Here is a 25,847-nt window from a genome sequence, read left to right as displayed (position 1 = left end):
TCCTAAGATCATGTTTTCTTTTCTGACTGACATAAGTACTGTTAACTCACTTTGACTTTGGAGTCTATTAAAACCTCTAGATTAAAAAAAATTAAAAATGAAAAGCTCAGTGGGGAATAAATTTCTTTAGATAATTTAAATGAATGGCTATCTAGCTATTCTTTCTCTAACTTTGTGATGCTGATTTGTTGAATCAAAGCTGCACTTTAAATGTAGTCTTATTCACTATTCACTTCAATTGAATTTTCTAGCCCACAGAGTTTTTTTTGGAAGATTCCTCTCAAATAACCTGCAAGAAGTCACTTTTAGCTTTGTTTCACCCTCATATACATTTATCCAAAGAATTTTTAAAAATATTAAAATAGCACAGAAACCCATATAAAATCCTAAGATTCTGACAGCAAACCATTAATGACTATTTTTAGGGTCTGACCATTCAATGAATTCCAAAAACTACCTACTTGTACTATTTATGTAGCCTACCATCTCTTCATAGGCACCTAGGTAGTACACTAGGTAAGAGTTCTGAGCCTAGAGTTAAGAAAACTTGAGTCCAAATTCTGCCTCAGAAACTAGCTGTGAGATTGGGGGGGAAAAGTCACTTAACCCTGTTTGCTTCAGTTTTTTCATCTGTAAAATGAGCTAGAGGAGGAAATGTCAAACCACTCCAGTATCTTTGCCAAGAAAACTCCAAATGGGGTCACGAAGAGTTGGATATAACTAAAAAGGCTAAATAAAAATATCTCTTCATTGTGTTCAAAAGAACATCATGAGAAATTTTGCCAAATGCTTTGCTAAAAATCTAACTTAACCTAATTCATGTATAAACCAGTGGAAGTGCTTGGGGAGGAGGGAAGGAAGAGGGTAGGGAGAAAACATGAATGATGTAACCATGGAAAAATATTCTAAATCAATTAATAAATTTAAAATAAAATAAATATAATCTAAATCAACCATTTGTGACTTGTATACAACATATCCTGGCTCCATGGCTTTTCATGGCTCTCCTATCCCTGGTATGTTTTCTCTCCTTGCTTCTACTTTCTGGCTTCCTTTAAGTCTCAATTCAAATCTCGCTTTGTCACGAAGTTGTTCATGGTGTCACTGCATCTGCTAATCCTTCCTTTGGAGATTCTCTTCCCTTTACTCTACTTATATCTGGTATGTGCATGGTCATTTGTATACTATGCCTCTCCATTAGGATGGAGCTCTGAGAGAACAGGGAGTCTTCTTTTTGCCTTCCCTTGTAACCCCCTACAGTTTGCAGTGTGCTGGTCACATAGCAGGCATTTCATCAAGGATGCTGCCTGCTTTGCCTTCCTGTGACTCACAAATGTAGTTTGTAACTCTTTCAAAAAAAAAAAAAAAAAAAAAAAAAGGGCAGCTGGGTAGCTCAGTGGATTGAGAGTCAGACCTAGAGACGGGAGGTCCTAGGTTCAAATCTGACCTCAGACACTTCCCAGCTGTGTGACCCTGGGCAAGTCACTTGATCCCCATTGCCCACCCTTACCACTCTTCCACCTAAGAGCCAATACGCAGAAGTTAAGGGTTAAAAAAAAAAAAAAGACAAAGAAATGAGGTTTAGTCTGGCATGATGTTATTGATTAAATTAGGCTAATTCCTAGTCAATAAACATTTATTTAGCACCCACTGTGTGCCAGGTGCTGTGCTAATCCTGAGGATGTAAACAAAGGCAAAAGAAGGCTCTTCTGTCAAGAAGCTCATGGTCTATTGGGGAAGACAATACGGAAAACACCTATGTACAGTCAAGGTATAGATGGGATAAATTGGAGGCAAGGCATGTAGGAGTGACCCAAGGTACTTGATGAACTTTGCTTGCTCATTGGAACAATCATTTATCTTTTCTTTTTCTCTAAACTTCAACTTTTCATCTTAGAATCAATACTATGTATTGGTTCCAAGGCAGGAGAGCAATCATGGATGGGCAATGGGAGTTAAGTGACTTGCCCAGGATCATGCAGTGCCATGCAGTGCCAGAGGCAAGATTTGAACCTAGGACCTCCCATTTCTAGGTCTGGCTCTTATTCTACTGAGCTACTTAGATGCCCACCTTTTTCTTCATGTTCATTAGCCTTCCCTTTGTTTTTTAAAACCATTACCTTCGGTCTTAATTTCAATTCTAGGACAGAAGAATGGCAAGGGCTAAGCAATGGAGGTTAAGTGACTTGCCCAGGATTTGGAGCAAAATCCCTGTCTGACCTAGCTGCCCCTAACCTTCCCTTTAATAATAGCCTAAAATGGGACTGTTAGGGGGCTGTTAGGTGGCTCAGTGGATTGAGAGCTAGGCTTAGAGACTAAGAGGTCCTGGGTTCAAATCTAGTTTCAGACATTTTCCAGCTGTGTGCCCCTGGTCAAGTCACTTAAACTCCATTGTTTAACTCTTATTGCTCTTCTGCCTTGGAAAGAATACACAGTACTAATTCTAAGCTGGAAAAAAGGAATCAGACATGGCTTAGTAGATGGAAAAGCAGTTCTGCAGTCAGGAGAACATGGTTTCAAATCTGGCATAAGACAATTCATATCTGGGTGACTGGGCAAGTTAACCCCCACTGCCTAGCCCTTCCCACTCTACTGCCTTAGTATCTGCCTAAATTTTGTGTTTTTTTGTTGTTGTTTTTTTTTTAAAACCCTTACCTTCTGTCTTGGAGCCAATACTGGCTCCAAGGCAGAAGAGTGGTAAGGGTAGGCAATGGGGGTCAAGTGACTTGCCCAGGGTCTGCCTAAACTTTGTATTAATTCTACCACAGAAGGTAAGGTTTAGGAAAAAAAAAATCAATTAGTCACTGGCCTAGAGCTGGCATACCTCACAGTCCTCTTCTGGTCCTTCAGCCCTGTGGCCCTTCGTCCATTCTCCCTATTCTTTCAAAGATGACCAACAGTGATTTAGAAATTTGCCCATTCTTTCAGTTCCCTGTGAGGTCAGCTCATCTCAGCCTGGTCACAGCACAGGACAGTGACATGCTCTCTTCTACCTCCCCACTTATCTTCCTTTATGTTCTTCCCTTTCTAGGCCTTAGCTCATTCTTGTCAGCAGAGAAAACAAAGGTAAAATAAAGGATGAATTTTTTTTCATTTTTTGTTGTCGTCATCATCTATCTAAAACATCAGTCCTACACCTTCTTTGATTCCCCTCTAAAAAGTCTATTTGGAGCTCTGTGGATAACAGACCCTTACATTACAAACCATAATGTTTTATAAGTTTCCATGCTATCTTCACAGAAACATTGGAAGATAGGCAGGACAAGTATTATCCTCATTTTTTTCAAAGGATAAAACTCAGAGGCTGAGAGAGGTTGAATTGTTTAGTCAAAGTTGCATGGCTAGTAAATGGCAAAAACAAGACACAAACCTAGATTTTCTGATTCTAAATACAATGCAATTTCTCCTATACTATAGCTTCCCTTGAATTATTATCTAATTGTAACTAGTCATTTCTCTTCCTGCTCCTTCTACTCTTATATTCTATAAACCCCTAACCCAATCTAGACCCAACTGAATTTTGGGAGACTTGGTTCTTTAATGCTTGATCTTTGTGAGAATATTTGCTGGAATTATTATTCTTATTTAAATAATCACATCACACATCCTTACCTTCTTTTCTGAGGATGGTCTAACTGCTGGGACCCTTAAATACAAACCCATTCTTTGGGCAGTGTCCTTGCCTGGTCATTTGTGTGTATAAGTCCATCCTCTGCTGCATACTAGAATGCAAGTTGAAACAGATAGGATCAAAAGAGGGGCAAATTGTCACCACTGGATATCCAGTGTTCCAATGGACTCCACTTCCACCAGCATGCCAACTTCCTCAAACATGATTAAAGGACATTGAGAACTTGGAAACTTCAGTATAGTGACTGAATCAGTCCTCCAACTCAGTCTTTAATCCAAGTCTGGAAGATAAAGCTACTTGATGAAAATCATTCAAGACCTGTCTTTGAAAAGTACTTTCAAGAGGTTTCTAAGGATGAATGATGGCTTTGATTCACATTACACAACAAGGTCCCTTCATCCAATAGACAAAATAAAGCACAATGGGACCAATAATAGCCCATTAAAGGCAGTTCTTCCATTACAGTAGTTCTCAAAGTGTGGTCCATGGCCCATTATAGGTTCCAGAGACCTTTTCGGAAGACTTGAGATGTCAAAACAAATTTCTTAACAATGCAAAAATGTTTTTTGCCTATTAAAACACAGCACCTTTTTCCATCTACATATCTGCCTCAGGCCAATTTTTCTTTATATATTTCAAACAAAAGAATATATCAAAACAGACTGAATGCCATTAGTAGATAAGAATCTAGATATTATCTATTAAACCATACAGTAAACAGCTTTGCAAAAATATGTAAAGCATTGTCACTCTTTACTTTTTACTTTTACTTATTTTTAATAAGTAAGTCAATGCTACAACATATCCATTTTCATTCTGAATACTGTAAATATTGATAGATATAACCTGTGGGAAGCTAATAAGAGAAACAGTCTCAAATAGATAAAAATCTGAGACTCCTCTTTTGACTCCTTTTCTAATCCACAACTTTTCTTACTGGAAAACCAAGTTCTTAGCAAACCAGCAGTTAAGAGGTTAACAATTTCTCTCCAAGACTAAAGACAGAAATTAAGCAAAAGACTGCCTGGACTCTGAATTTGTTTCTAGACAAGTCAAGGTCAATACTGGACAAAATTTAGACAAAACCTCCTCCAGTGGAGGCTATTCATCCTTGAGAAAGTATTCTCAGACTTAGCTTTCGATAATGGGCCAGCCAAAATTCAGCCTTAGTCTTGTTCTATTCAGAAGCCAATGAGACCTTTTGTGTTTTGATATGACATAATCTATATTTCTGCACAATTACAAAGTTTTGGGGATGCTTTTTGGGTGAAAGGGAGATTGAATTTTCATATATAATAAACTTCTGACTCAATGGCACTTCAGAGAAGTAGCTATGAATTAACAGTAAAGACTGTCTCCCGTGTCCCATTACTTTCTTATCAACTAAGCCGACCTTATCAGAGATGATAAATAGATCTCCAGAATAACCCATATAAACATAGGTTCCTTAGGGTCTTTTAAAATTTTAGAGAATGTAACAAGATCCTGAGACCAAAAACAGTCGTTATCTTGGGAGAGCTCTAAGGCATCAAAGATAAGGAATTAAAAGTTCACTGATGACATAATGCCAATCAACGCATGTATGTATAAATGAAAAGTGACTCCCAGAGATGACCCCATTATCTTTAGAGAAATGGGGAAATTGAAAGAGCACAGCTAACTCCCAAATAGGAAAAAAAGTATTTGGCTAAAATGCTTACCAAAATATCAAGCTTAAATTTTAGAACTTCCTTGAGAAGAGAACCAGGTCAGCCCTTGCCCATACAAATATAAGTAAATGAGTAAAAGTTGACGAGTAAGAAAATGACAAAAGAATAAAAAAAAGGCAAATTCACTGTAGGGCAAGAGGTGAGGAAGCCAAAATCTCTAAGTTTATTTCAATACCTAAGTGATAACTACACTATCATTTAAATATTTGAGTAGTTTTATGGTTATTGATTCATCTTCCATTATATTCACTTTCAAATAAGATTAAGGTACTTTTGGGATCATGAGCAATTCATTTAACTTCTCTGCTCCCTTTCCTCATCTATAAAATAAAGGGATTGAACCAAATGGCCCTAAGATCCCTTATCGCCCTAAACAGAGGATTCCTTGATCCTATGGAAGAGAATGGCAATCCAAACCACAAATAGGGTTTGTTCTAATCCCCCAAAAGTCATTCCATTTACTCCCTCAATTTCTCTCTCTCTGCTGCTTGAGGTGACATTACTAAGACCAAAGAAGAAGATAAAGAAATGGTTCAAGTCCAAAAATCAGTATTGTTGAAAAAATTTAGTTGTTCCATACAATGTTTTACAACTACTTATGTACTGAGGACTTGAATCCTCAAAAACATAAATCTGGGATTTAAACTATTATAAGAAGATATAAAGAAATATAAATATAAGAACTATACAGAAAAATAAAGAATACAATTTTTATAAAACATAGATATAAATCATCTACCAAATACTGTGAGATATTTTGGTTAAGTGTATCATGCATTAGACCTCCAATAATAATGAGTAACAACAAAGAATCAAAAGACAAGTAAAATAGTAGCACTAAACACTCAAGCATTGCTGAAGTATAGTTCACATATATTTAACTAAAGTAATACCACACAAGACATCTTTCTATTCAAGACAACACAAATTTTTTGTTTCTAAAACCTTTTTTCCCCTGTAAATTTTAAAATTCAGAACATAAACACACACAAAAAAGCATTTCCATAGACATAACAGGACACAAAAAGAGAGATTGTGTGTATGAAAGTGTCAATCTCCATATACATTGCTAAAGTTTATCATTAAATAATGTTTAAATTGCAATAGTGCCAATTTTAAAATCTATAACACGATAATGGTTGATGGATAAGCATATCATCATATCCACAACACTAAGAATGTGTAGAGCCAAGGATTCATCCTTTAAGAGCAGGAACATTTTCAAGATTTTGTAAACTAGTGAAACAATTAAGTAGGGAAAGAGAGAAAAGCAATAGGGTTCATTCATTGTATCAATCTATCTCTACTTAGTATAGAAAAAAATAATTTGATCTGTTTTAATGCTCAGAAAGCTGATGACTGCATTATACAGTAACAGATATACAATTATGCAAAGTAAGCAAAGCTAATTTCCATTCATTTTTGTTTAACAACCAGAAAATATTAAGCACTTGAAAAACGTGCAGAAAATGCCTTCACATAAGGGTATCATTTGGCAAAACAAATTTTATCAACTTTATTCATTTAGTAATATCAGCTGGTTGTACTATGACTTCACGCCTTGGGCAAAAATTCCCCAGAATTCTATCCAAAATAAATACCAGGAGAAAAACTGGAAGAGTATTACCATACAGGATATCACACACAATCTTCTAGTCACAATTCTAGAACACACAATGATCTTTGGAAAATCACCTTTGCATGAAAATCTTGTATAAAACTAAAACTTCTTGCTTAAAATAAAATAAACAATCTCAATGATGAAAGCACTAGGCACTTTGATACAGATCAAAGCCCTTTTGTCCCTTATTTATTCAAAAGTTAGTCTGATTCACTTTCTAGCCATAAGTATTCCTGAATTTAGCGAGCTAGATAGGCTGGTTCTCAGTTAAATAGAAAATATACACCATGTCATCAGACACCATACTAGAATTGATTCCAGATTTTCTTGGATCTACCAGAATTTAAAGTCCTCTACAAGAACCCTTGGGAATCTAGAATCACCTACATATCACAATGGTCATTGGAGTAGAATTTTAGTAGAGATTTTTTTTTTAAAAGGACTGTTAATTTAATATTTATTGAGATTCCAACTCTGTTTTTCAAATTAATTTAAAAGTTGACTAACAATCTTATCCTGTAAACTACTTGGGAAAAGAATTAAATAAACATTCCAAATATGCAACTATTTTAATTTAAACTTCATAAGCCAAGGAAACAGAATATTAAGAGTAATCAAGAAGGTAGTTGGAAGAATAAGGCAGGAATTCCCCAAACTCTCCCAAATTCACTTCCAAAGAACTATAAAAAATGTCCCAAAATGAATTTCTGAATCAGCAGAACCAATAAAAGTTTGGAGTGAAACAATGTTCCTTCCCAAGACAATTTAGAAGGTAGGTAGAAAAGGTCTGCCTCATGGAGGGTAAATCAACACATGTAGTTTTGGGGCAAGTCAGCAGCAGCCATTGCTCTAGCACGCCAGCAGCAAGGATCCCTCACTCTGCAGGCAGGAGTCCCTGATGAGGCACAACCCTACCCAGAAAGAGGTCACAAAGAGTAGGGACAACAGAAAAACAATTGTACAACAACAAATTAAGATTTTCAAAACACCTGTCAAAAATTATTTCATTTAGGGGCACCCAGGTGGCTCAGTGATTAGACAGCGAGACCTAGACTCAGGAGGTCCCTATTCAAATCTGGTCTCACACATTTCCTAGATGTGTGACCCTGAGCAAGTTACTTAACCCCCATTGCCTAGTCCTTATTGATCTTCTGCCTTGAAATCAATACACAGTTATAGATTCTAAGATGGAAGGTAAAGGTTTAAAAAATAATAATAAAAAAATACATAGAAGAGAATAGAAGTTCCAAAAGAAGGATAGATGAGCAGGCCAGTTTTGAAAGAAACTTATTTATAGTATATTAAGACTTAAAAAAAAAAAAAAAAAAGAAATCACTGTTGATAATATAAAATACCTGGGAGTCTACCTACCAAGACAAGCCCAGGAATACAATCACAAAACACTTTTCATCAGAATAAAGTCAGATCTGAACTGGAAAATTATTCCTCATCGGTTGGCCAAGCCAATAAACCATATCTGATATAGTTTAGTCTCCTTTCACATGTGAAAAAACCCAACAACTCAGTCATCACTTAGTGCTGATTCATACAGTAGAACTCCTTCTATTTGTATCAAAAGAACTTGGGACCACACACCAATTGTTACACCTTGATGTGCTACGGGCCATAAACATTGTAGCTGATGTGACTCATTTTTATCTTACAATGCTTCATGCTTCATGGCTGTTGAAGTTAAAAAACCCATAGCTGCTAAGCTTACTAACTACTGTTAACACAGTTCCTCTGTTAAACACCAGAGAACACCAGCATGTCCAGGTGTGTAGAAAGTGGGAAGGAGTTTGACCATGGTTTATGTCCGAAGCAAACTTTGTAATTCAATATTGGTTGTAATACAACACAAAACAGTACATGATGTATTTATGGTCCCTTTCAGCAAAGAGTAATATAATAGCTCAGCTGTCCATACCTCAGATAAATGGATGCTTCTCCACAAGAGGAAAATATTTACTGACTCTCTAAAGGAGGCAAGATGGCTTGCTCTCCATTACATGATCTAAACAAGACATTCTATCTGGGCATTACCCTTCTGCCTGGAGCTCTCTCTCACCATGTCTGGCTTCTCATTTTCCTGGCTTTAAGTCCCAACTAAATTCCATTTTCTTTAGAAAGCCCTTACCAGTTTCTTTTAATTCAGGTGTTCTCCTTCTGGTAATTATTTCCTATTTATCCTGTATATAGCTTGTCTGTATAGATGTGCTTAATTATTATTTTCCCCATTAGACTGTGAGCTCCTTGAGAACTGGGAGGTCTTTTGTCCCTTTTTGTATCCCTAAAGCTCAGCACAGTACCTGGTACACAGCAGGTACTTAATAAATGTTTACTAAAAGGGAATCTAAATGGCTCATTGGCTAGAGAGCCAGGTATAAAGACTAGAGGTCCTGGGTTCAAATCAGATAACAGACACTTTCTAGTTATGTGACCCTAGACAAGTCACTTAACCTCCATTGCCTATCCCTTACTGCCATTCAGCCTTGGAACCAATACTTCCCATTGATGCTAAGACAGAGGGTAAGAGTTTTTTAAAAAAACGCTTACTGATGGATATTTAGTGAGGAAATATTCTGTACGGATGATAGATAACTCAAGAAGCATTTTGCATGAAGAGTGAGACTTAAAAGTGGAAACAAAAAAGTGTGTGTAGAAAATGAATCACAATCTGATGAAACAATTAAATGAAATGATTGTTTCTAAATTCAGACATAATCAGGAATTTCAAACTTCATTATAAAAAAAGTTCTCTCACAAGAAGTATCCCAAGTTTTGTAAGAGGGAAAAGGGATTTTTTGATTGGATATATTAATATTTAAATATAACAATATTTAAATTTATCACAGATTGAAGGTCTGCTACCAAAATCAATTTATTTGTTCCAGTGATAAATAGCTTGGCTAAAGAGAAGAATGCTAATCGTTATGGGATACCTAGACTGGCTTCAGGCTGCTTTTTGCAGACTAACTGGATAGGATGTTGTGCAAGCAAGGAGAAGACGATGAACTTGAACACATTTTCTTACATAGTTAAACCAGTTCTACAGAAACAATCCATCTTCTAAAATTCTAAAGAGCCTTTCCACATAGCAAAGAAATGGAGATGACATAGATTAAGAACTATGACAAAATAGGACAACTACATAGAACACCAAAGCTCCCATTTTCATAAACTGATATACTATAAAAACAGGATATGCATGATTAGTCTCCAGTGGTGCTTAACCATTGTCCTTTGCTTCGGGGGTTAGCTGTTCAGTTGGATATTTAAAAAACATATCTAAGAGATTAAAATTGGAAAAAAAAAACCCTCCTTGCCTCTCATCATATTTTCAGGCTAATTAACTTAAGAGGGGCACTGAGAATTTTGTTTCTCCTTAAAGCTACTGACCTGGTAACCTTGGAAGAAGTTAAGAATTTCCTTAACTCCAGTATTGTAGGCCAGGCCCTGCATTCTGACCACGGTGCCATGCTGTGGAGGGATACTGCTAGCGTTACCAGCTGTAGGGAAGTAGCCAATACTATTAGATGAACCTGAGGGGCTAGAGGGAGAGAAAGTACAGTGAACCAAAAGAAACATATGACAATCTTTTACAATATACATTCAACAACTTAAGAAAAACAAGTTTTCCCAGGCTTCCTACCATACGCATTGCTCACTGACATGAAGCAAAAGAAAAGAGTAGACAATTCAACAAAGAATGATAATATGTTCCTTCTCAATATCATATTCCTTTCCTTGTGATTCATAGAAAAGAAAATGAAGCCTTCTAGTCACTCTCCCACAGGGTGCTATTTCCAAAATGAGCCAACTGGCCAACTTCTATTAATCCAAATCACACCCAGAGAGGCAAATGAAAGCTAAATAAATTAGTTGGGGTCAACATAACTTGAATGCTAAAACATAAATTTCACTTAGCAAAGACATTGTCATTTTCTATAGCTCTATAGGGCACTATCAGAAGGTAGATGGTTGAGGCAAAATGCCTTTCAGGGCTAATTTTGCAAGCTGAGTTCCCACAAAGCATTTCACCCACTCCAGCAATATGACATTGTTTTTTTGTTTTCCTAAGTAGGGCATAGCTCAACTACAGTCAAATTATCCAAAGATAATATAGTTATCTAATGTTTCCATCTGTTGTTTCTCTAGTAACCAACTCCAAAGAGTTCAAAGCACATTAGTTACTGAATTTTGTCTGTTGTATTTTGACCTCAGTTGGTTATAAATGCTCAATGAGGCCACAGTTACAGGACTGATTCCCATTTAGACTACTCAGAATCACCTCTGTTCCCTGCCCATTGAATGTCCAACTAATCGCAGCCAGCTATCTTGAAAAAAAATCCACTAAAACCACACCATTGGCTACAAGGTAGAGTCAGGGTAAATTCATTACCACTACTAAAAGAAATCTGAAAGCACATACGTAGAACATTTTCATATGGGAGGCCGAAATAATTATGGAGTTTAAGACTAAAAAAAATTTAATCTTTATTCACTAAGGTATGTAGCCTATCCATTTGACACTATACTTGATCTGAGCCAAAAGGCAGAGAAGCAATAGCTTATCCATATGAAAGAGAGGTGAACACATTATGAAAGGAGAACTATGTTAAAAAATCTGCATACTTTTTTACCTCTTCTCCTTCACAATTATTTTCGATCCATCATAATATCTTACCAATTCTGAGCTCTACCTACTTTCAACTGATGCTGAAATAGTTGAGGTGTTAAGATCCTCATTCCTAAAAGCAGCCCTCCTAGCTATTGCCTTCAATTAAAATGACAGAGGCTTGAAGTCATAGAATTCTAGAAGTCATCTTAGAGATCTCATTTTAATATGAAAAAAAAAAAACAAAAAACAAACCCCAGGAACTGGAGAGCTCTAATGACTTGCCCAGATGGTAAAGTTAATTGTTCCAATCCATTGCTCTTTCCATTATGGTATTCAAATTCCATTTTCATCAAATTTAGACCCTGTTAAACAATCTAATGGCAACCTAATGATTATTTCTTTTTCTCTTTATTTCTTTTTAAATTTTAATAACAAATTTCCATAGAAGTTTTTCAAAGCTGTATGATCCATATTGTCTCCCTCCTTTCTTCCCTTCCCTCTCCCAGACCTGATAAGCAATTTATTCTAGGTTATACATGTATTATCATGCAAAACATATTTCCTTATCATTCATTTTTTGGAGTAATTTTATAAACCCCAAAGGCCAAAACATCAACCTACTGATTATTATTATAACAATTGATGCTTCTTATCTTAACAATCAATATCTAGATGCCCCCATTTTCTTACTGCTCAGAAATAGTCTCTTACATAGACACATATACTCATAAGGGTTATCTATATTAACAAGCAACAGAAAGCAATAAATGTGGATAATGATATACAAACATATGTAAATATGTTAGCAGAACTATGATTTTTTTTCAGTATGGGGAGATTTCAAAATGTTCTTTACCTCACAGTCAAGTCAATAATCCCAGATTGGATTAATTAATTCACTTACTTTTTGTCTAGAACTGTGTTAAGCACTGGGAATAAAAGACAGGCAAAGCACAGTCCCTGCCCTTAAGGAGCTTACAACTGAATTGAAGCCCAGGACTACAGATTGGCATCTTCTTAGCAATTTATTAGAGAGCTCCCTGGAGCACTGAGAAGTCCAAGGAGAAGCCCAGGAATTTGTAGGTTTCAGAGTAAGGAATAGAATTCAGGTTGTTCTGGTTTGAAGATGAGCTCTTCATACTCTTCTCAATAATTTTTGTTAAACCCTTACCTTGTGTCTTAGAATTAATACTGAGTATCAGTTACAAGGGAGGAGAACAATAAGGGTTAGGCAAATGGAGTTAATTGACTTGTTGAGAGTCACAGGGTTCTTAAGTGTCCGAGTTCAGATTTAAGAAAAAGAATCTTCCTGACTCCAATCTTAGTATTCTATCCACTGTGCCACCTCCCTTGTCCCATCTAGAAATGGCAGCCACCAAAAATACGAGGTAAGAGTCATTACTGATCTGCCAATTTTTGAAGTCTAGAAATAATTATTAAACTTTCATAAGGCTCAATAAGAAAAAGTTAATTTTTAAAATTTATTATTTTAAACCCCTAACTTCTGTCTTAGAATGAGCACTGTGTATTGGTTCCAAGGCAGAGGAATGGCAAGGCTTAGGCAGTATGAGTTAAGTGACTTGTCTAGGTAATACGGCTAGGAAGTGTCTGAGGCCAAATTTGAACTTTGGACCTTCTGTCTCTGGACATGGTTCTCAATCCGCTGAGTCACCTAGTTGCCCCCCCCCCAAAAGTTAATTTTACAAATTTCACTAATTTTCAATCCTATATTGTAGTTTGCTGAATTAAATATTTGGGTGACCAAATATCTTTAGAAATGAAAAATAGGGGCAGCTGGGTAGCTCAGTGGAGTGAGAGTCAGGCCTAGAGACAGGAGGTCCTAGGTTCAAACCCGGCCTCAGCCACTTCCCAGCTGTGTGACCCTGGGCAAGTCACTTGACCCCCATTGCCCACCCTTACCAATCTTCCACCTATGAGACAATACACCGAAGTACAAGGGTTTAAAAAAAAAAAAAAGAAATGAAAAAAATATTTTTTAACCTTGATATTGGTAAGTTTTCTTTATTAAGTAAAGCAAAATAAGAGAATTAGCTTTATACTCATTAAAATTGCAAAAGGAAAGTTCTCTAAGAAGTACTGCCATGACAAAAAGAAAATTAAGAAAGCAATAAATTTCAAAATTAAACAGTAGAAATTGACAAAGTAGTAATTACTTAAAGCCTTGATCTTGCTTACCCAGAAGCTTACTGCTTAGGCTGTGAGAAAGCTTTTAATTTACATAAACTCATTTGAAAATTATACAGGTCATTTATTATTGAAAGGCTAATTGGGTGGGACAGAGAGCACTGTTCAGGGAAAAGGATTCAAACCAGAACTTAGGCCTGTCCAGGGTGCTTTTCTCCTTTGCTCAAGATGATTCATTACTAATTATAGCCTCCAATAAAAAATGGGCCAGCCAAAGTGTTATAACAAAGGCAGAAAAACATGCAAGTCTAATCCATCTTTGTCCAAAGTGTCAAGATGGGTGTTTAATTGGAGACACATGACAGGCTTCTCTTCTAAACTGGTCTCCACCCATGCTACCGATTTGAAGGGAGGGCATTCTTTTATAAGAAGGAATGAGGAGACAATAAATAAGCAAAGATTTAATAGGAAAGGAAAAATATATCTCTGCATAGATTATCCATGGTGTACATTCCATTATTGTTTATTTTCTGCTCATTTTATGGATCTGGGGTTTTTACTTAAGTGACCTGTCTCTGTCCATCTCATGATAAAAGGAAAAGGGCAGCCCCTAATCACTTACTCTTCCAAAGAACAATACTGTCAGATTACATAGTGGCTTCCAAATACCTTGCACATTCTTCACATTTTAGATATGTATTTCTTAAGGTCTACTTTATCTACTTTCTCCAAAAGATATCTCTTTTCACCACCACCCCTCAGACCTTTTGAAATACACAGGAGTATGGGTAATATGGAACTCAAATATCATATTCTGATGGGGATTCTCACTAGAATAGTCAAGTTTAATTATATTCTGGACCATATCATGTTAGAGATCATGAAACAAATCCAACATCCTATACGTAGAAGACAGGGGCTTAATTTCCTTTTGGAGAAGTTACTATTTTATTCATTACATTTGTATCCACTAATGCCTAGGGGAGTCTTAAGCATATAAGAGATGCTTAATAAATACTTGTGGTGTGACTGATTTAAATGTAGGAAATTATGTTTTTCTAATCATAAAGAATTATTACTAAAATTAAAACTGTTAGGTCTACCATATAGTCATATTTTTTCACTGTTATAAAATAATGTTAGCTAGGTAGTGCACTTGATAGAATTCTATGCCTGAAGTCAAGAAGATTTATCTTTTTGAGTTCAAATCTGGCCTTAGGCATTTACTAGCTATGTGATCTTGGGCAAGTCAGCAAACCCTGGTGGCCTCAGTTTCCTCATCTGGAAAATAAGCTGGAGAAGGAAACAGCAAACCTTTGCCAACAAGACTCCAAATGAGGTCACTAAGTCAGACGTGACTGGACAAAAATATAATAATAAATATAAAGGTGGAATGAATGAAAGAAAAAACATTTATAAAATGTGCACAACATGAAAAACAAAATACTAAAAAGGATACAGATAGGAAAACCACAGGCTCTGCCCTTAAGGAACTGACATTCACATATAGGAAAGTTTCAGCTTCAAGCAGAGAAGTGACTTTAGAGGTGATGAAATCCAACTCCTACACTTTATAGATGAAGATATGCCCAACCTTACACAATAGTGTGATGAAGGATGTGAATTCAAGTCTCTCTGACTTCAAGGCTAGGATTCTGTCTATAGCTCCAATGGAGTCAAATGCAAATGGGACAAGTAAAGTGTATATCCCAGTGGACACATTAATGTAAAAAAAACTACATATTTAACATTATCTATGCCCTATCATAACTTATTTACTTTACTTAAAAACTAAAAACATTATTTACATAAAACACACTTTTAATCTTTAAGTGCTACATAAGAGCGGGACATTATTATTTCAACTAGAAGACAGCATGGCATTATGTTTTCTACCCAATAGCAGATGAATAAATAGCCATGATTTCACCTCTTCTTCTTAACTTCAAAAGGAAGAGGAAAATGAAAACATATTTCCTATAGTATCACAGATGGTATTTCCAGAAATATAGCTGAGAATGGTATCTTCCTCTTAGATGGTGCTGGCCATTTTACCTGAAGGTTTTGACGGCTGTCTCTTAAGCACTCTGGAATCCCAAGTTTGGCCCTTTCTCTCTCCAATTCATTTTACATCTGAGATAACTGAGGCAAACAGGGCTAAGTGACTTGCCCAGGGTCACACAACTAGTAAGTGTCTGAGGTTGGATTTAAACTCGAGAAGATGAGTCTTCCTGACTTCAAAGCTTTTAAAAAGCCACTTTGCATTCCATATTTGTCCAAAAATAGTAAGCCTCTCACTTTCATCCATTAGGTAAAAGGCATGCATTCGTTTACAACCCACATTTTTTTCTTAATGCAGGCAGAGTCAGTGCCAGTATACATTTATAGATTAGCCATAACATTTTTTTTCTGTTCTACTTTGGTCCCCAAGACAAGGACATTGAATGGGGAGTAATAATAGTGTTCTTATACCTGATGAGGGGAAAGGATGGTGATGTGGGTCAGCTGCTTTGGGGAGTAAGTCTGTCAAGAGGACTTAGTAAAGCATGGGGTGGTTGGTTAAGAGTGGAAATAATATTAGATTGAGGTGTGAGAATCTTAATGTCTAAGAGCCTCAGTTTCTTCTTCTGTAAAATGAGTCTAATACTTAGAATTATAGTTAGGAAAGTGCTCTGCATGGTTTTAGGCAATGTATAAAAGTGAGCTAGGACTACAATGTTGGCTTCTTTCTCTGAAGCTTCTTTAGTAGGAAAAGCAAGCGGTTATATTCTATACCACATTCAAAACAAATTTCAAAAGTTCAGAATCAAAACTGAAGCTCACCCTGGATACCAGCAGCATTACTGAGAAATGATCTCTTACATGAGTGGTGTAATAGTCTTTGACAAGGAGCCAATAGGATGTGCTACTCTGGCATTTCATCCTAGGAATTAAAAGGTAGGTCTCTAGAACACCTGGGTAAAGAGCCTCATGGGATTTCTGCAGGGTGCTGCTGTATTCCTCTTGGACAATCAATTCCTAAATGTTATTACAAAAACCTTATAATCTTACAGATTTTTCTTTTCTTTCATGAACCTAGAATAAGTACAGTTGATATAGGGGAAAAACACTGGAGATAGTGTCCAAATACACCTGAGTAATACATCTGAGCTCTACCTGTGAAAACTTGGATGAGACCCCCTCAACCTTTAGGCATCTTCATTTCTTCATCTGTAAAATGAATGCATTGGATTGGATGACTCTGAAGTCCCTTCTACCTCCATGTATAAGATCTTAAGGCTTGAATTTTTGTCAAAATGAGACTTTTATTTCACAACTAGAAAAATTTATGTACGAAATGGAAGAAATAGAACAATGTGTTGGTCAGTTTTACTTACTGGCTTATTGTGATTTCTATCTTTTTTCTTTTTTTTAATTCTTTGTAACAAGGTAGGCAGTTAGGTGGTCCTAGGACTCCAACACTAGACCAGGAGTTGGGATGACTTCAATTTCTGCCTCAGAAATGTACTTACAGTGTGACCCCAGGCAAGTGATTTACCTCTGTCTCTTGTTTCCTTATCTATAAATGGGTTTAACAACTAACATCTATCTGCAAAGGTTGTCAAGAAGATAAAATGAGATAATCTTTGCAAAGTACTTTATAAACCACTTTAATAACTGGTAGCTGATATTACTACTACTATTATTATTAGCCTCTGAATATGGAAGGGGAAAAGATTATATTTGAAAACAAAAGTGATATAAAAAATACCTGTAACTTTGAATGGAAATTAGAATTTTATATTTAAAGAAGAGTCTATGCAATGGGCTCATTTACAAGGGAGGAACTTAATTCATAGAGGTGAAATGCCTCACTGCAAGTCATTCAGGTGACCAGTGGCAGATCTAAGAATATAACTTGGGTCTCCTGATTTGCTCCCCTCCTAAGTGTTCTTTCCATTTTCAGTACATATTTCATGTACTGACCTATAAGTCAGTACTTAATATAGGTTGTAAGAATCCGGGACATTAGGATCTCAGTTTTAAGCACTTCTTAAAAGTTTAATTCACTCATTTTTCTTCTATGGAAACATTTCTTTATGGGTTCTAAGTTGTTTTTTCTTTTAAGTCCATCAAGAAACATTTATTAAGTACCTTCTATGAGCCAGGCACTATGTCAAGTAGTGTGAATAGGAATACAAATCCTTCCCATTTTACAGTAATGAAGGTAGAGAACATATTTTGTATAATCCCTAAGAGAGACACTCACTTTGGGGCTTCAAATTTCCTTTTTCTTTTTTAAACGGTTAAATAAAACTTATAAAGGAATTCATTTAAAAGTTCATATGACATTTGTACAACTCAGTGGAATTGCTTGTCAGCTCTTGGAGGGAGGAAGAAAGAGAGGAGGGAAAGAAAATGAATCATGTAAACATGGAAAAATATTTTAAAATAAAAAATTTTAAAATAAAATACATAAAAAGTTCATGTGACATTTCTTTTTTCTCCCTTTTAAAACCATTACCTTCTATGTTAGTATCAAGTCTAAAAGAGAAGAATGGCAAGGGTTAGGCAACTGGGGTCAAGTGACTTGCCTAGGGTCACCCTAGTTAGGAAGGGTCTAAGGTCAAATATGAACCCAGATCTTCCAGTTGCTGGGCCTGGTGTTTTATCCACTGTGCCATCTAGCCACTACCATGCAATATTTCACAGGATCAGTCCGTCTATTTACCCAAAATTAACAGAAATCTATACTCTCTCATTCCCAGTCTTTTACATGCCTCATCCCAGGGGGTTCAGGAATGTCTTGTATTCTTGTAACCAAAAAAAAAAGAGTCAACTAAAACAAAACAGAGAGAGAGAATATGTGTATCTGTAATGAATAGGATACTTCATCATTGGTCCTTTAGGATCAAGAATAGTCATCATATTGTTTCTTACAGCTTTCAAAGTTGTATTTTATGACATTAATTTGCAAGACTTTAATAAGCTGATGAAGATTGAGAAGAATTAAGAAGATAATTTATATCAATAAGAACACTGTAATGGCAGGTTCCAATTAATCCAATGCCTAATTCCCACAATAGCCAGAGTGCCATAGGATCTTAACTCAAAAGGCTAATCACTTGGTACATAAAACTCAAAAAGAAATCTAGCAAATTTAAGAAAACAAAGTTTTGATTTTTAAGGATTAATATTTGAAAATTTAATTTTAAAGAAAATTATGAGTATTATAGGATGTGTCCTATTACAATGTATGCTTATATTGTCTATGTTTCTTTATATATTACATATGAATGATAGGGGTTTTTTGGGGGTGGGGGTGAGAAAAGGTGTGTCTCACCCAATCTGGAATTTGAATGGCTGCTCAAGGGCAAACTTCCCCTACTGATTCATCATAGAAGTTTTGATTTATTCATTTTCCCAGCTTGGGTCAATTCACTCTTCTGTAACTAGCCTAGAGGTTCTGCATTCTTTGGGGTTCACCACATTAGAACCAGACAGTACAGACACCCCAAGTGGCTTAGCCTATGGCAGCTCAGAACTCCTGAGCTCAATTAATTAAATAAAAATTTCAAAGATAAAAAAACCAACTCATATCGAGCTCAAGAAATCCACCAGCCTTAGCCTCCCCAATAGTTAGGATTATAGGCATGTGCTATCATACCTTGCTAAATGAAACATCCTCAAATGTTTCTTCACCCAAATTTGCTAGTCATCCAAAAACCACTAAGAAATGGATTTCCAGATTTATAGTTGACATAAATGAGCTAAGGGGTATTAAGTAGCAAGAAGTAAGTAGATAGAGTGCTGGACTAGGAATCAGAAGACTCGAGTTCAAATTTACTTCAGACAAAAATTTTTCATTACCCTGGACAGTGATTAAGATCCCTCAGCCTCAATTCCCTTACCTGTAAAATCAGGATAATAAAAGCACCTATAATTATACTCACAGGGTACTCGCGAGAATTAAATGAAATAATTTTAAAGTGAAATAATTATAATGTGCTTCATAAATGCTAGCTATCATTAATATTTAATAATAATATATTATATGTCATTAACAAATATTTAACTTATACTAAATACAACCGAATGTTTATATGCATTATTGCCCTTTCTCAAGGTCTGTGCTAATGGTCACTATTGGTCTCCCTGGACAGAAGTAGACTTTCCTTCGTCCCATTTCCTTAAATGCGAAGAGAATATACATGTCAACTAAACTGCCCACACACTTAGCCCAGAAAGAACCAAAGAGGGCTTCCTAAAGGATCTCTCCTTTGGTCACAGGTTCAGCAACAAGGATCTGTTCCCTGTGGGGCTAACCTTGAGTGTGACCACAGACAATATTCTTTTGTGAGCTCTAGGTGCTGGCAGGACAAGGACTTCTTTGTTCCTGCCTCTAGTTTCCACTTTCCTCCGTGCCTTACCTGGGATAGTATGCCGTGTAGTTCATGAAAAGCTGTGCGCCAGCAGGATAGTAGGCTGTGGAGGGCTGCAATGTCCGGGGACTAAGAAGGACAGAAGGCTGATAAAGGGCAGCTTCAGTTGGGATCACAGCAGCAGGGGCTGGAAACGTGTAGGAGGGAGGAGACAGACCTAAATAGGAAAAAGGGGAGTTACAGAACAGGCAGCTTCTTTACTGGCTAAAGGACTACAAAGTTATCATTTTTAGATTCAAACTGTGTAGACATGAGTTTCCTCAGACAGATCACTTCCAGCCTTCCCAAACCATTTCTTTTTGGTTCCAAAGAATTCATACATCCTGTTGACATGAAAACAATTTCTCCTAGGAAATTTGATAAATGGTGTGTGAAATGGTACCAGTCTGATGTCTGCCCTCTAAGCAGGATATGAAGTATTTTCCCAGTAGCCTAAGTGATCTCAATTCTCCATCAGCCCTAGGATAGAGGGCAGCTCACATAATTTATTAAAACAAATTACAACACTCTCCTAGTTGTTCAAAGGGCCAATTATCTTCTTTGAAGACAGCCTAAAACCTCTTGATACTCTTTTCCTTCCATGCTCTTGCTGATACCCTTCCTGCTGCTAATTCTACCAAGAATTTAAGTTAACATATGTATTAGTTCATATAGTATTCCTTCTTCTATCCTCCAGGAAATCTGGGACAGAACATACTCAAGAGTAATGAAAGACCCACCAGGGTCCAGTCTACTCTAGATCAATGCCACCCCAGGAAGAATATCTATAGGCCAGATGTCTCAAGTCAGATTGGAGCTATGTTTAATCCAGAGCAATAGGTAGCCTGCATTTGGTAGGTTCAGATTTTAATTCAAAGAGATCTAAAGCTAAACCTAATGTTGACAATGGTTTTAGAACTAACAATCTTAGGATCATAGGAACGTAGATTTAGAATTGAAGTGACTTCAGACATCACCTGGTCCAACCTTATTTTACAAACAAGGAAAGCTTGAGGTCCAAAGATGCTAAGTGACTTCCCCATGGTTACTCATGGAGCATGTGGCAGAGCCAAGATTCAAACTCAAGTTCTCCTCAATTTCTATTGCTACTTCCATATTCTTTCCATTGTGCTCCCACTATCTCTCTCTTCTTGGGGTTGTTTAGCATGGCACTGACCTAGTAACTAGCTAGGATTATTTAAACTTCTACCTGTCTTTTGGTAATGAACAACACTTCTTCCCCAAAAGGATTGATTCAAATCACTCAGCTTAGCTCTTAGTGAGCAGTTCTCATTCAAAAACGTAGTTATGGTAGAGTCAAAATTGTAAAAAAAAAAAAGTTTTGAATCATAACTACAAATCATATTTAGCCTAAGACTATCCTAAGAATATTTTTGACTGAATAGGCAACTTGCCTTTAACCTTCTTTCTCTTCTTACCCCCACAGGTCAGAATATTTCACAGGTCACAACTATACCAAGTATAGACAGCTAGACAGTAGAGGAGATAAAGCACCAGACCTGGAGTAGAGAGGACTTGGGGTCAAATCTGGCCCCAGCTATTTCTTAGCTGTGTGATCCTGGGCAAGTCATTTCACCCCAATTCACCAACTCATGCTATTTCTCCCATATTAGAAAGGAAGGAAAGAAATATACCAGATCATATAGAAAACAATACCAACATTTATTTAGAATTTTTCAAGGTAATAATTTCTTCCTCATATAATTACCCTACAGGACAAAATTTTAATAAGTGTCTGCTTCTTTACAGTGGCTAAAATTACATTGGAACAAGTGAAAGCAATTGCCCTTGAAAATGATCTAACTTTACATTCAGATCAATGCAATGAACTGAAAAGATAACTGAGACACTAAAAATATAATCAATCAAAAACTATAAAGTTGGAGGCAGATGGGTGGCTCAGTGGATTGAGAGTCAGGCCTAGAGACGGGAGGTCCTAGGTTCAAATCTGACCTCTGCCACTTCCTAGCTGTGTGAACCTGAGCAAGTAACTTAATCTCGATTGCCTAGCCCTTACCACTCTTCTGCCTTGGAGCCAATACAAGATGGAAGGTTTTTAAATTAAATACAAGACGGAAGGGTTTTAAATTTTAAAAAATTTAAAAAACAAACTATAAAGTCAAGGCCAGACCTGAGATTTGAGGCAAGTTTACCATTCCCATTTGTTACAGCGTGCTTGTCTCGAACTCATAAGATGAGCAGAATGATTAGGTGACAAACTGACGTAAGTGAATACACCCACTTTGTATTTAAACAATGTAAGGCAAAGAATTTTGTTTTTACCCAAATTTTTGATAAATACACATTGGTGCCTCTTAGGCTTAAATATATCCCCTAGAGAATTTGGGGAACTATATTACTGCATTCCTGGTAAGACTCTCTCTTAGCTTTATGTATAATTATCTTTTTAACTAGGATACTTAATTATGAATTTTCTTAGAAAAGAAAAAGTTTTGCAGAACTGTTTCTTAATATATCGTCCCTGCAATATGCCTTCAAACAGCCAGTGAGATTATTTCAAGGGTCAATGAATGAAGATGTCCTTCAGATCTTCAACACTGAACTCTTTAATGACTCTCAAGTATCATTTTATTTTGGGTAGTTTGATAGCACTCGTCAAAAAGCACATATGAAATGCACCCAGAATTGTACATTTGCTTTAATAACATGACATGAGGATGAAAGAACTTGACCTTGAAGTATATATTATTTCAGACAAAGGAATAAACATGATATTAAGCTGCAGCAGTGGGAATCCAAACAATGTGAGTTGACACAAAAACAATCCTATAGTTTTTAAGTTCATTTTCTTTTCTCTCCAACTATGTTAAGTTCTTTACAATTATTATCTCATATAATCCTTACAACAAACCTTGGAGGTAGGTGCTATTATTGCCCCTATTTTACAATTGAAGAAACTGAGGCAAACAAAACCGATGACAACACAGCTTGTAAGAATCCGAGTTCCTATTTGAACTCAGATCTTTTTGACTTAAAGAGCATGATTTTATCTACTTAGCAACCCAACTGCCTCTCAAAATACATCCTTTTCAGAATGATAAAATGCATTTGGTCTAATCTAACCTTTGAAGGGAAGACATTTCCATGTTTCTGGAGGGCTATTGAAGGAGTAGCTATTTTCTAAAAAGGATAGAAAAATGAGACCAAACGCATCCCAAGAGGAAGAATTTAGATTCTAGGGAATGTCATCCAAGCATGAGACATAATAAAATGCATTACAAAGAAAGACTAAAAGATCTCCTTAGAGACATTCATAAATTGTGACACAAAAATATTTTATTTTAAACCCTTACTTTCTGTCTTAGAATCAATACTAAATATTGGCTCCAAGGCAGATGAGTGACAAGAGACAGGCAATAAGAGTTACATGACTTACCCAGGATCACAGAGCTAGGAAGTGTCTGAGGCCACATCTGAACTCATGATGTGGATTCATCTTCAGGCTTGGCTTTGCTATCCACCTAGCTCCTAGCACTTATTTTTTTTTTTCCATAAAAATCTTTAGCCAGAATATAGCACTGTGTGATTTCCCCTAAACCACCTGGATTTTTTGAAATTTTTATTTTCTAAAATTGAATTTTTCCCAATTGGTCTCTTGGGTTCATTTCAGAACCTATTTGGCCTTCAGTTTTCTAATCTATAATAATAAATAAAAAACATAATTTCTTTCCATCTCTAAATCCTATGGTGCTAAACTGAAGACACTGATTGCTAGCAAGTTTTTAATGTGTATATATGTGAGTGTGTGTGTATAAATATATATATATATTCATACACATATACACACATAGAGAATGAGAGAGTGAGAGAGTGTGAGTATCTAGGTTGTCACCATAAAATCTCTTTTATGCTATCCTACAATAAATCAAAGGGTTATGTCTAGAAGTAAAATAATTATCATCAGCATAACTGTTTTTATCAATATTCAATCAAAAAGTGGTCTGACTAGATGAAGCAGTGGTAGAGTCCTTTAATGACTAGACGCTGGTCCAAGTCTTCTAGGACTTTCAAATTTAAAACAAATCAAATCACCATTACTCAATGATTCTTGGAATTCATTTGAACTATGATATATTTTTAAGCCCAGGACTAAAAATCCTGTACTAGGTGACCCCTTTATGTAATTGTTAATATTTATCTCAATAAACATGATGATTTCAAGTACAGTTAAAGGTTTTACTTGCATGACTAAAAAGAAAAGTACATTAAACTTTAGATCTTCAAAATGTGTTCCCTATTCACTACCAAGGACGTAGTATGAACTAATAAGTAATAATAAGTAGGACTAAAAAGGAAGGACACCAGATGACTGCTTCCCAGGTTCCAATGAGCAAGAGCATGGCTTGAAATTAAGCACTGATCCTGTGACCCAATGAAAACTTTGGCTAGTTTAATGATGCATTTTGCCTTTGTAATAACTTGTTGCTCCAGACACTCTATAAAGTAATGGAGTTGATGTTTCAACAAGTCAGTATTTGAGTTTTGTCTTTCCTTATTCAGAAAGTAGGGGAGAAAAAGGACAAACCTAACATCATTCACCCAATAAAGCTTTCTACATAAAAACTTTAATTTCACCTTCAAATTATTTTACATGAATGTTAAAACATCTATGTAGCCATGTTGCTTCCCAGAGTCAGTGCTTACTTACTTGGGCATGTTAAGCTTTAGAAATCAAGTTGCTTATCACTGGAAAGGCAAGAGGATGATCTGAAAAGAGGGTTTATGTTTTTTTTTTTTAGCAGTTTTCTTTCATTATGGACATCCACAACCAAGTTCTTAAATTAAATCACCAGATACTATTGATTTTAGATGGGAAAGCTTCATACAACCACTTTATCTGCCTCAGAAAGAGCCAGGAATATAGTCATGAAAGCAGCTCAAGCACCTACCAGCACATAGCGTAGGATAGCGCCAAGACCCAAGAAAAACTTACATGGTAACTTACATGGCGGTGGGGATAAGCCATTTCGATTTAAAGTGCCCCCCATTAACACAAAGTTCATCTCCTCAGCTGAACACTGAAAGACTTCCACATATCTGTCCTTCATAGTCTTTTTATGACACTTTTGTGCAGCCATAAACGCTCTGTCTGCAGATTTCATCTGGATAAAGGCATCTCCTGATGGGCGACCCTAATGGAAGGAGGAGAGGGAAAAAAAAGAGGCTTCTTGAATGCTTAGGAAAAAGAAAAATTCATTTTCTATTCCTAGGAAAAAATTGTTGGCTAATATACCATGGGAAAACCACTTACAATTATTATCATTTTAATTATGATATGTAGATAACTAATAAGTCTACAAAGATAGATTTATATTCCATAATCTAATCTTTGAGAAGAATGTCTTTTCTGATTTAGACTAGGAAGGCAGAAGCAAAGTGTTTTGAAGCTAAAAGGAATTCTCTTAATTTAACATAAATACAGGGTCAGAGATTCTGGCAAAGTGTCATTATGACCTTCGTGATGATCTCAAAATACAGTTTGTAATTTTAGGAGTTTTGGTTTTTTTCTTTCTGAAAAACAGATAAGGATGTGATCTTCTGATTAATTTTAATCCAATAGCAAAAGGTAGAAATAAAGGCAGATTAGAGTTTCAAATACCTCTCTCCATTTTGTGGTTAAAAGTATAATTTTTCTTCTGACACCTAATTCTGCTATTCCCTTGATTTCACTGCTTTC

General features: G+C 36.1%; 1 protein-coding gene across 3 annotated transcripts in view; it reads right to left on the bottom strand.

The window, feature by feature from the left end:
• Positions 1–3,647: 3,647 nt before the first annotated feature.
• Positions 3,648–25,847, bottom strand: part of ESRP1 (epithelial splicing regulatory protein 1) — an 85,233-nt gene continuing 63,033 nt past the window's right edge. For 2 of the 3 annotated variants that reach the window (XM_044658199.1, XM_044658200.1), the window contains exons 12-15: positions 25,104–25,302; positions 20,138–20,306; positions 10,361–10,511; positions 3,648–3,722 (exon numbers count right to left, since the gene is read on the bottom strand). In XM_044658199.1, the coding sequence (XP_044514134.1) occupies positions 3,648–3,722; positions 10,361–10,511; positions 20,138–20,306; positions 25,104–25,302 (594 nt within the window). The remainder of the gene's footprint in view (positions 3,723–10,360; positions 10,512–20,137; positions 20,307–25,103; positions 25,303–25,847) is intronic. The other variant, XM_044658201.1, reaches the window with a different exon arrangement.

The sequence above is a fragment of the Gracilinanus agilis genome, chromosome 1 (assembly GCF_016433145.1).
Source record: "Gracilinanus agilis isolate LMUSP501 chromosome 1, AgileGrace, whole genome shotgun sequence".
Classification (NCBI taxonomy): domain Eukaryota; kingdom Metazoa; phylum Chordata; class Mammalia; order Didelphimorphia; family Didelphidae; genus Gracilinanus; species Gracilinanus agilis.
This window is presented reverse-complemented; position numbering and strand designations above follow the sequence as displayed.